Source organism: Haliotis cracherodii, unplaced genomic scaffold, assembly GCF_022045235.1.
Source record: "Haliotis cracherodii isolate W230 unplaced genomic scaffold, xgHalCrac1.p SCAF_9, whole genome shotgun sequence".
Lineage (NCBI taxonomy): Eukaryota > Metazoa > Mollusca > Gastropoda > Lepetellida > Haliotidae > Haliotis > Haliotis cracherodii.
In genome coordinates this window covers 42,976,265-42,988,732 of record NW_027266343.1, presented here as the reverse complement: position 1 = coordinate 42,988,732, position 12,468 = coordinate 42,976,265, and the positions used below count along the sequence as shown (strand labels likewise).

Below are 12,468 nucleotides of genomic sequence, written 5' to 3'. Positions count from 1 at the left end.
AGATATGGCTAAATGGCCAAACTGATGTTTACATCTGGCATTTCTTTAGTATAAGACATGTAAAACCAACTCAGAAGCTTGAATGTTCCAACAGTTTGGCCCTCTAGGAAGGTTCATGCTCCACTGAATTCACACAAAGTGAAAGTCAGTTCTAGAATACAGTTAAAGCCTTGTGCATGTAGGGAGCCCTGGAGACTGTGGGTGTGGTGGAGAAGCTACTGAGAGAGAAGGGAGGCACCCAGCCACTGCTGCCCAGTCAACATGTGCACTTCAGGGAGATGAAGCTGCCCTCAGGTCAGTCATTGTAGACTCTCTGACTCCGTAACTCTGACTGTGTCTTTGTGACTCAGTGACTCAGTGACTGTAACTCTCTGCCTGTAACTTTGTGACTCGGGACTAATTCTGGGACTCCGTGAACATGGTGAATTTAACTGTGTGTCTGTTTCTTTGTGACTTTGGGACGAATTCTGGGTCTCTGTGACTGTAACTCTCTGCCTGTAACTTTGTGACTCTAGGACTATTTCTGGGACTAGGTGACTGTAACTCTGTGTCTTTGTGAATCTGTGACTGTAACTCTGTGTCTTTGTGAAGCTGTGACTGTAACTCTGTGTCTTTGTGAATCTGTGACTGTAACTCTGTGTCTTAGTGAATCTGTGACTGTATCTTTTTGACTGTGTAACTGTAACCTTGTGACTCGGTGACTGTAACTCTGTGTTTGTGCCTTGGTGATTGTGACACTGTAACTGTGACTGTGTGACTGCAAGTGCAACTGCAACTTAGTCATTCTGTGCTTGCCACAGTGAAAAACGGCTATGAAAATCGAGACTACCTCCCCCATACCTGAAATGTATTGTAATCCTTATGCCATGTTTACTTCAGAATCCTGCCACCTGTACCAGATGACCAACTCTGTCCACAAGAGCTGCTGTGTGTGTGTGTACTATCAGATAGGGCTGCAGGGCACTCGGTCTAATGTCCTGCTGGAGCTTCTCAAACAGGTCATTGGGGAACCAGCATTTGACACACTCCGTACCAAGGAACAGTTAGGTAGAGATTATCCCCCCTAACTGATTGTCATTGCAGGGCTGAAATATAAAAATTATCTTTTTTTGTTCACTATTTACAATCCTCAAAGTGACCTAAGATCATGGGTCTTGTTCTGCTGTTCATCCATCATAAGCACAGAACAAACAAGTTTTTCTTCTTCAAGTTAATGAACATATTTTATCATTTTGACAATGTGTTCAGTGTGTCCTATGCTTTCACAACAGCACAGTCATGTCCCGGCTATTTGTGACCACTTCCTGTTGTAGAAGGAATACATAACTCCCTTGTACTTTAACGCTTCAGTCCTTTACTTGAGTACTGCTGACCATTCACTCACTCACTTGCAGGGTATATAGTGTGGACTCGGGTTCGGCGGTGTTACGGAGCTCAGGGGCTGAGGCTCCTGGTGCAGTCTGACAAGTCCACTCCGTTTGTTGAAAGTAGGATTGAAGTCTTCCTTCATGCCATGGACGTAAGATATGTTATTATGATCCTTCCTTCATGCCATGGACGTAAGATATGTTATTATGATCCTTCCTTCATGCCATGGACATAAGATATGTTATTATGATCCTTCCTTCATGCCATGGACGTAAGATATGTTATTATGATCCTTCCTTCATTCCATAGATGTAAGATATGTTATTATGATCCTTCCTTCATTCCATAGATGTAAGATATGTTATGATCCTTCCTTCATTCCATAGATGTAAGATATGTTATTATGATACTTCCTTCAAGCCATGGACGTAAGATAGGTTATTATGATCCTTCCTTCATTCCATAGATGTAAGATATGTTATTATGATCCTTCCTTCATTCCATAGATGTAAGATATGTTATTATGATCCTTCCTTCATGCCATGGACGTAAGATATGTTATTATGATCCTTCCTTCAAGCCATGGACGTAAGATATGTTATTATGATCCTTCCTTCATACCATAGATGCAAGATAATGTTATTATGATCCTTCATTCCATAGATGTAAGACATGTTATTATGATCCTTCCTTCATTCCATAGATATAAGATATGTTATTATGATCCTTCCTTCATTCCATAGATGTAAGATATGTTATTATGATCCTTCCTTCATTCCATAGATATAAGATATGTTATTATGATCCTTCCTTCATTCCATAGATGTAAGATATGTTATTATGATCCTTCCTTCATTCCGTAGATGTAAGCTATGTGTTTTTCAGACTCGATTATTATCGGCCCACTGTCATATAGCTGGAATATTGCAGAGTTAAACAACAAACACACACACATGAGAATGTGAAATATGCAGTATGTGATCTGATGTAAACCTGCGTTGTTCCAGACCTACATTCAAGACATGAGTGAGGAGGACTTCAGGAATCATGTGACGGCGCTGTCAACTCGGAGGTTGGAGAAACCGAAAAGGATGAGATCTCAAAACTCTGACTACCTCAGTGAGATTGAAGATCAAGTGTACAACTTTGATAGAGGTTAGACACGGCCCTTGATCATATCTTAGAAAGGCAAAATATTCTTTTGCATCTGACATAGGTTTAAAGTTATCACTCTAACCTCATGCTGGTAAGCCCTTGTTAGCAGTATGGAGGCCGTGGTATGTCAGGCTTGTATGCTGTTTCCCGAAGACAATAAGTGACCCACCAGGGGAAAGGGACCTTAAGGGTGCTAGGATGCAATTGTGCTGTGATGTCATAAAAAAAGACGTTTGCCATCAACTTATTTCCATAAAAATCGCCATGTGTTTGGACTGTACAAAAATATCTGAATGTCCTGACAATGTCTATTTGAAAACTCACTTGGGTCTTACTTTTTATCTGAAACAGAGTTATGCCCCTTTTAATGTAAATCGCCACAGATCCTGCTCAAGGATATCTCACATATCGGGAGAGAATGCTTCTTTGAATCATCAAATCTTTTCATGTATCTTAATATTTGCTTCCGTCATATGTGATTATTGTGATTATTGACATATTTCTTTATTTTGACAATAATATATGCATCTGTATCTCAAGTCAGTTTTAAGAAATCTTATATAGAGAAAACAGGCCACATATTTTATAGATTCAGGACTCTGAAGTAACAGTCAGTAGCAGACAATGTCTATCAGCACTTATTTATCCTCACACTTCAAGATACTGTCAAACTGTCTTGACAGAAGCTAAAGTCATGTGCTATGAAGTTTAATGCCACCATTTCCCAACAGTTCTCCTCCTCAAAAGTAGAGTCTCAATCTTTGATTAACCTGTGAGTATAAAAGTGAAATGTGTTATGATTTCAAACTATATGAACACTTGGAACGATTTGTTAAGAAAGGAGGTCAGTATATTTTAGGACCTCTTGACTTGTAGAGGAACTGTTTACTCCTGAAAGATATGTAAACACATCCATGTCAAGGACAAGTAGGTTCACTATGACTAACTTTAGATGATGAGTTTTCCCACTGAGAATTGAAACTGGAAGACAGGAAAACCTGAACGTAAAAGTAGCGATGTGTTTTCAGTGTAATGATGACATTGTGTATGACTTGCTCATGCAACTGAAATGTAATTTGTTATTGATATCATAGGTGAATTAATATCAACATGTAATTATGAAATGTCATTGCTTATTGGTTCAGTGATGAGGAAAGATTCATGTATGTGATTCAGCATCTCAATGTCTGAAACCTACCAGTCCTTTTGTAGGAACACTGAAACCACCCAGTCCATATGTAGGAACACTGAAACCACCCAGTCCATATGTAGGAACACTGAAACCACCCAGTCCATATGTAGGAACACTGAAACCACCCAGTCCATATGTAGGAACACTGAAACCAATCAGTCCATATGTAGGAACACTGAAACCACCCATTCCATATGTAGGAACACTGAAACCACCCAGTCCATATGTAGGAACACTGAAACCACCCATCCCATATGTATGAACACTGAAACCAATCAGTCCATATGAAGGAACACTGAAACCATTCAGTCCATATGTAGGAACACTGAAACCACCCAGTCCGTATGTAGGTACACTGAAACCACTCAGTCCATATGTAGGAACACTGAAACCACCCAGTCCATATGTAGGAACACTGAAACTACCCAGTTCATATGTAGAAACACTGAAACCAATCAGTCCATATGTAGGAACACTGAAACTACCCAGTCCATATGTAGGAACACTGAAACCACCCAGTCCATATGTAGGAACACTGAAACCACCCAGTCCATATGTAGGAACACCGAAACCAATCAGTCCATATGTAGGAACGCTGAAACCACCCAGTCCATATGTGGGAATGCTGAAACCACCCAGTCCATATGTGGATGCAGAGGGAGATTACAAGTGTTCTTAACATTTATACTTTTGAATGATTATTTCTTTCAGCTGGTTCACATATTACAGCCCTAAAACTAAATCATTCGGTAATATGTTTTCACTAACAATAAAATAACAATATATTATCTTCAAGAATTGTTTTTCAAAATGCACCCCTCCTTTCCTAGGATCTGTATCAGCACTTGCAACCCTCATCAGTCTGCTCTTACATCAACCATAGGCGACTGGGAAATATACGGAATCATCTGGATTTAGTGAGAAGAAATAGGATTTTCCTTTTGACATCAGTTTTATATTAGGGCAACTACAAAAATAGTCTTGTTTCTCATGAGTTTATTGAAACCTGCCTGAGGAGGCAGGTTGGATATTGTTTTATAGTTTAACATCTAGAGCTGGCTTCCACAGGTTATAATGAAACTGCATCACAATGCTTTGTGGACCATTGTGACATCATTGGTTACCATGACATTACAATTAGATGACATCACTTACCCCTTTGTCACTGAAGTTGTAGCCTTACTATTTACAAACTTGTCACTGGTTATTACTGTTTGCAAACAGAAAATGTTGAATGGTTTGGGATGATAAATAAAATCTCACCCTCATGTCTTCCATCCTCAAATATGTCAAGACTCCTTGATAAAAGTGAAAATATCCTCGGCAAGCCTCAAATATTTGTAACTCGGAAGACAGTTGGGTGAGATTTTCTGTATATTTCTTCCGTGTTGTACATCTTTAATGGTAAAGACCCGTGAAGATTCCGGGGTAGAATAGGTCTTCAGCAACGCATGCTTGCTGTAAAAGGTGACTATGCTTGTCGTAAAAGGCGACTAACGGGATCGGGTGGTCAGGCTCGCTGACTTGGTTGATGCATGTCATTGATCCCAATTGCGTGGATCGATGCTCATGATATTAATCACTGGATTGTCTGGTCCAGACTCGATTATTTACAGACCGCCGTCATATAGCTGGAATATTGCTGAGTGCGGAGTTAAACAACAAACCAACCAACCAACTTCAATGGTAAACTTTGCTCTATACCTCATGACCTTTTACCATGCCTCCTGTAACTGTAGGAAGAGACAGACCTAATGTGACAGCCTTTGAAGGGCATGTGCAAAAATTTGGAATCCAGTGCAAAAATGAAATTTAAACTGAACAGTGCTTGACAGTTAAAACAGGGTGGGTGCAATTTAATGGGCAGGCTGTTTATGAGAAACAAGAAATTCATTTCAACAAGCCTTATGTTTGTCACATGTCGTTGACTGAAAAAATGAAAAAACATGTTTTTTCATGAAGTTAATTTTTCCACACTCTATTATGTGTGATTACAGTTTTTATTTTCTCCCTGTTAGCTGTTGCTAGGCAACCAATAAAAAATGAGTCAGGGACTGTATTTTTCACATCTTCATCTGACTGATATGAGTAATATCTGTGTCTAGCAGTCTCCCTGAGTCTTGGACGCAGCTGGTGGTGCTTACACATATAGTCCTGAAATAGTGAGTGAGTGAGTGAGTATGGTTTTACGCCGCTTTTAGCAATATTCCAGCAATATCACGGCAGGGGACACCAGAAATGGGCTTCACATATTGTCGGGAATCGAACCCGGGTCTTCAGCGTGACGAGCGAACGCTTTAACCACTAGGCTACACGACAGCCCCTAGTCCTGAAATAAAGTGGTGTAAGAGGTAAACATAATTCTATAAGGGGAACCCCCCATGTCTCTTAATTTCAAGAGCTGAGAATGAGATGAGTATGGGCTAATGGAGCTGAGGAGTGGAATGGAATGGGGGTTTGAGTTTTTGTAAAATATATCTTCTGAATAGGTAGTACCCCATGCCTGTCTCTCCATGTTGATTCTGGGTCAGAGCAGGTCCCCAGTACCCCATGCCTGTCTCTCCATGTTGATTCTGGGTCAGAGCAGGTCCCCAGTACCCCATGCCTGTCTCTCCATGTTGATTCTGGGTCAGAGCAGGTCCCCAGTACCCCATGCCTGTCTCTCCATGTTGATTCTGGGTCAGAGCAGGTCCCCAGTACCCTATGCCTGTCTCTCCATGTTGATTCTGGGTCAGAGCAGGTCCCCAGTACCCCATGCCTGTCTCTCCATGTTGATTCTTGGTCAGAGCATGTCCCCAGTACCCCATGCCTGTCTCTGCATGTTGATTCTTGGTCAGAGCAGGTCCCCAGTACCCCATGTCTCTCCATGTTGATTCTGGGTCAGAGCAGGTCCCCACTGCCACGATGCCTGTCTCTCCATGTTGATTCTGGGTCAGAGCAGGTCCCCAGTACCCCATGTCTCTCCATGTTGATTCTGGGTCAGAGCAGGTCCCCAGTACCCCATGCCTGTCTCTCCATGTTGATTCTGGGTCAGAGCAGGTCCCCAGTACCCCATGCCTGTCTCTCCATGTTGATTCTGGGTCAGAGCAGGTCCCCAGTACCCTATGCCTGTCTCTCCATGTTGATTCTTGGTCAGAGCAGGTCCCCAGTACCCCATGCCTGTCTCTCCATGTTGATTCTTGGTCAGAGCAGGTCCCCAGTACCCCATGTCTCTCCATGTTGATTCTGGGTCAGAGCAGGTCCCCAGTACCCCATGCCTGTCTCTCCATGTTGATTCTTGGTCAGAGCAGGTCCCCAGTACCCCATGCCTGTCTCTCCATGTTGATTCTGGGTCAGAGCATGTCCCCAGTACCCCATGTCTCTCCATGTTGATTCTGGGTCAGAGCAGGTCCCCAGTACCCCATGCCTGTCTCTCCATGTTGATTCTGGGTCAGAGCAGGTCCCCAGTACCCCATGCCTGTCTCTCCATGTTGATTCTTGGTCAGAGCAGGTCCCCAGTACCCCATGCCTGTCTCTCCATGTTGATTCTTGGTCAGAGCATGTCCCCAGTACCCCATGTCTCTCCATGTTGATTCTGGGTCAGAGCAGGTCCCCAGTACCCCATGCCTGTCTCTCCATGTTGATTCTGGGTCAGAGCAGGTCCCCAGTACCCCATGCCTGTCTCTCCATGTTGATTCTGGGTCAGAGCAGGTCCCCAGTACCCTATGCCTGTCTCTCCATGTTGATTCTGGGTCAGAGCAGGTCCCCAGTACCCCATGCCTGTCTCTCCATGTTGATTCTTGGTCAGAGCATGTCCCCAGTACCCCATGCCTGTCTCTGCATGTTGATTCTTGGTCAGAGCAGGTCCCCAGTACCCCATGTCTCTCCATGTTGATTCTGGGTCAGAGCAGGTCCCCACTACCACGATGCCTGTCTCTCCATGTTGATTCTGGGTCAGAGCAGGTCCCCAGTACCCCATGTCTCTCCATGTTGATTCTGGGTCAGAGCAGGTCCCCAGTACCCTATGCCTGTCTCTCCATGTTGATTCTGGGTCAGAGCATGTCCCCAGTACCCCATGCCTGTCTCTCCATGTTGATTCTGGGTCAGAGCATGTCCCCAGTCCCCATGCCTGTCTCTCCATGTTGATTCTTGGTCAGAACAGGTCCCCAGTACCCCATGCCTGTCTCTCCATGTTGATTCTGGGTCAGAGCAGGTCCCCAGTACCCCATGCCTGTCTCTCCATGTTGATTCTTGGTCAGAGCAGGTCCCCAGTACCCCATGCCTGTCGTTTCATGTTGATTCTGGGTCAGAGCATGTCCCCAGTACCCCATGCCTGTCTCTCCATGTTGATTCTTGGTCAGAGCAGGTCCCCAGTACCCCATGCCTGTCTCTCCATGTTGATTCTGGGTCAGAGCAGGTCCCCAGTACCCCATGCCTGTCTCTCCATGTTGATTCTGGGTCAGTACAGGTATCCAGTACCCCATGCCTGTCTCTCCATGTTGATTCTTGGTCAGAGCAGGTCCCCAGTACCCCATGTCTCTGCATGTTGATTCTGGGTCAGAGCAGGTCCCCAGTACCCCATGCCTGTCTCTGCATGTTGATTCTTGGTCAGAGCAGGTTCCCAGTACCCCATGTCTCTCCATGTTGATTCTGGGTCAGAGCAGGTCCCCAGTACCCCATGCCTGTCTCTGCATGTTGATTCTGGGTCAGAGCAGGTCCCCAGTAGCCCATGCCTGTCGTTTCATGTTGATTCTGGGTCAGAGCATGTCCCCAGTACCCCATGTCTCTCCATGTTGATTCTGGGTCAGAGCATGTCCCCAGTACCCCATGTCTCTCCATGTTGATTCTGGGTCAGAGCATGTCCCCAGTACCCCATGCCTGTCTCTTCATGTTGATCCTGGGTCATTCTGAGATGACTGTGCCTCATCATGGCCTGATGATATGCATTGTTGTTCATGCATTCAACCTCTGGTTTTCCTGGTAGAAGTTTGATTGGTCATTTGCAGGCTGCTGAGATATAGCTGTAGTATTCTTGACTGTGTAGTGAAGCAACAGTCTTACAATCACTTACAGTCGAATACAAGGTAGTACACACATGTCTGCTGACGTTGTATAGGTACAAGTGTGTTGTTCCACATTGACTGGTTTCAGTGTTCCTACATATGGACTGGGTGGTTTCAGTGTTCCTACATATGGACTGGGTGGTTTCAGTGTTCCTACATATGGACTGGGTGGTTTCAGTGTTCCTACATATGGACTGGATGGTTTCAGTGTTCCTACATATGGACTGGGTGGTTTCAGTGTTCCTACATATGGACTGGGTGGTTTCAGTGTTCCTACATATGGACTGGGTGGTTTCAGTGTTCCTACATATGGACTGGGTGGTTTCAGTGTTCCTACATATGGACTGGGTGGTTTCAGTGTTCCTACATATGGACTGGGTGGTTTCAGTGTTTCTACATATGGACTGAGTGGTTTCAGTGTTCCTACATATGGACTGGGTGGTTTCAGTGTTCCTACATATGGACTGGGTGGTTTCAGTGTTTCTACATATGGACTGGAGGGTTTCAGTGTTCCTACATATGGACTGGGTGGTTTCAGTGTTTCTACATATGGACTGGGTGGTTTCAGTGTTCCTACATATGGACTGGGTGGTTTCAGTGTTCCTACATATGGACTGGGTGGTTTCAGTGTTTCTACATATGGACTGGGTGGTTTCAGTGTTCCCACATATGGACTGGGTGGTTTCAGTGTTCCTACATATGGACTGGGTGGTTTCAGTGTTCCTACATATGGACTGGGTGGTTTCAGTGTTCCTACATATGGACTGGGTGGTTTCAGTGTTCCTACATATGGACTGGGTGGTTTCAGTGTTCCTACATATGGACTGGGTGGTTTCAGTGTTCCTACATATGGACTGATTGGTTTCAGTGTTCCTACATATGGACTGGGTGGTTTCAGTGTTCCTACATATGGACTAGGTGGTTTCAGTGTTTCTACATATGGACTGGGTGGTTTCAGTGTTCCTACATATGGACTGGGTGGTTTCAGTGTTTCTACATATGGACTGAGTGGTTTCAGTGTACCTACATATGGACTGGGTGGTTTCAGTGTTTCTACATATGGACTGGGTGGTTTCAGTGTTTCTACATATGGGCTGGGTGGTTTCAGTGTTCCTACATATGGACTGGGTGGTTTCAGTGTTCCTACATATGGACTGGGTGGTTTCAGTGTTCCTACATATGGACTGGGTGGTTTCAGTGTTCCTACATATGGACTTGGTGGTTTCAGTGTTCCTACATATGGACTGGTTGGTTTCAGTGTTCCTACATATGGACTGGGTGGTTTTAGTGTCCTTACATATGGAACACTGAAACAGCCAAACCACCAACTAGTTCCACTAAAGAATTCTCCAAATGCTGGCTGAGATTGTCTGTACATTGTTGGATTTCAGACTTTTCTTAGTGACTCTATAGCTCCTTCAACATATTTCTGATGGAATCAAACACAGCTTAAACTGTCACTTTGCTTTCCTCTTGAGTCATATTCTTTTGTTACAGATGTTTTTTTATCTGTCTGTGCATGGTTTCAGATAATATTGAGGTGGCTCATCTGAGAACCCTGACAAAGAGTGACCTTTATGCATTCTTCAAGGTGAGTTGACATAGGAACAGCCCAGACCATTCAAACTCATACAGCGTGCAACGTCTTACCATTCATCATACCTTTGAAATTGTTTGACATGTACTATGTTTTATGAGACATAATTACTTGATGTATGTGTAAATCCTTCTGTTTAAAACATATGCCTGTCAACTAATAATGTTTTCTGTTCTGGCATTCTCCTTCAGATGTCAGAGGTATGTCTCATGTTGTCACTTCTGACATGGAATGTTTGAGTGAAAGAGCTTTGAGTACAACCATATAACAGATTTATTAATGTAAGATTCTTCGGGGAAACAGTTCAGAATAGTTGCCCACCACTCTATTGTTTGTCATAAGAGGCTGTTAAATTGGATCAGGTGGACAGGCTTGTTTGCTGTCTTGACTGAAATTCATCTTGCCCCGATCAACCACAAGACTCGGTTGCTTACAGGCATTTGCTGTGCTGAGGTTGCATCCCTTGAGAATACCAGGAACCTATGATTGTTGGTTCGAATCACGGGTTCACCCTTATGTTTCGAGGTTGTCAGCACCAGACCCATGCTCGTGGGTTTCACAAAATTGGCAAACATCTGAGACCTGCATCACTTCAGGTTTTCCTCACATTAAGTTAACACACTGTTATATGACTGGAATACTGTTGTGTTAAACCAAATTCACTCACTCGCTCACATACATGTTGATTAGATATGTTGTAAATGCTGCTGACTGCTGTGCACTATGCTTGTTGTTGGAGAGGCGGTGGGAGACACGTGAAGATTCCTGGGTAGAATAGGTCTTCAGCAACCCATGCTTGCCGTAAAAGGTGACTGTGCTTGTCGTAAAAGGCGACTAATGGGATCGGGTGGTCAGACTTGCTGACTTTGCTTGTCACGCCGAAGTCCCAGGTTCGATTCCCCACATGGGTACAATGTGTGAAGCCCATTTCTGGTGTTCCCTGCTGGATATTGCTGAAATATTGCTAAAAGTAGCGTAAAACCTCTCACTCACTCACTCACTCACTCACTCACTCACTCACTCACTCACTCACTCACTCACTCACTCACTCACTCACCCACCCACCCACCCACCCACCCACCCACCCACTCACTCACTCACTCACTCACTCACCCACCCACCCACCCACCCACCCACCCACCCACTCACTTGTTGCCTACGGCAGTTTGGTCCACACACTGAGTTGCATGCTGGATGTTGTTACAGGACCACATAGCCCACGCTGCCCCACACCGGAGGAAGGTGTCTGTGCATGTGATATCCACCGCAGAGCGGGACTCCACAGACTGTGTCGAGAACATGGAGGTGGAGAGCAGCACTCCAGATAAGGTAACCAAGTGTGGATACCAGCTGTACTTTGGCACCCTCTAGCCCGTTGTCTGTTCCTCTGGGGTACTCTGACCCAGAATATGTTCCCAGTGTCCTGTCCTTTAGAGCAGACTACACGGTGGATTGAGTGATTACAAACCACTGTCCATGTCCTTGGTCTGACTGGAGTACCAGCAGTAGAAACTAACAGTTTTATTTCACTAGTCCTTATAATGGTCACATATAGCAAAACCCTTAAAAATGGCAAATTTCTACTGGTCCTTATGATACCTTAACTATTGGGCATTTTGGCAAGGACAATAGGACTAGTGCCAATTTCTAGAACTGTGTACTTACAGGCTGATATAGCTGTAATAGTGCAGACTGACTTAAACATCATTCACTCCGTCTTGTCACAGTTTTGATCAAATCTATCTATCTCCAAAATGCATCAGGTTTCAAACTAACAGTGGTGTGTTACTGATTTAAATATCAAAAGATGACCTTGATTCTAATTGTAGTTGTTAGGCTAATATCATCGTATTTGCTAAACATGCAGGGCCACCATTTTCTGGTGCCCATGTTTTGGTAGAAATTCTTGAAGACAGGGTCTCAAGATATAATTATTGACTTGATCAACCACAAACCAAATTTTATACACAATCTAGAAACGGTATATGCATTCAGTAAAACTATAAAAAGTTTGGTCTGGCCTCAGAAAAATCTATTGAAATGTCAAATATTTGAAATAGTTCCAACATAGAGTTGACTTTTGAAGATTGAATATTTTGAAAACCATATTTATT

General features: G+C 43.9%; 1 protein-coding gene across 1 annotated transcript in view; it reads left to right on the top strand.

Moving 5' to 3' along the window:
* Nucleotides 1-12,468, top strand: part of LOC139452508 (insulin-degrading enzyme-like) — a 39,782-nt gene that overhangs the window by 25,372 nt on the left and 1,942 nt on the right. The window contains exons 23-28 of the mRNA XM_071234012.1: nt 183-294; nt 880-1,047; nt 1,395-1,519; nt 2,376-2,523; nt 10,287-10,348; nt 11,561-11,683. Of these exons, the coding sequence (XP_071090113.1) occupies nt 183-294; nt 880-1,047; nt 1,395-1,519; nt 2,376-2,523; nt 10,287-10,348; nt 11,561-11,683 (738 nt within the window). The remainder of the gene's footprint in view (nt 1-182; nt 295-879; nt 1,048-1,394; nt 1,520-2,375; nt 2,524-10,286; nt 10,349-11,560; nt 11,684-12,468) is intronic.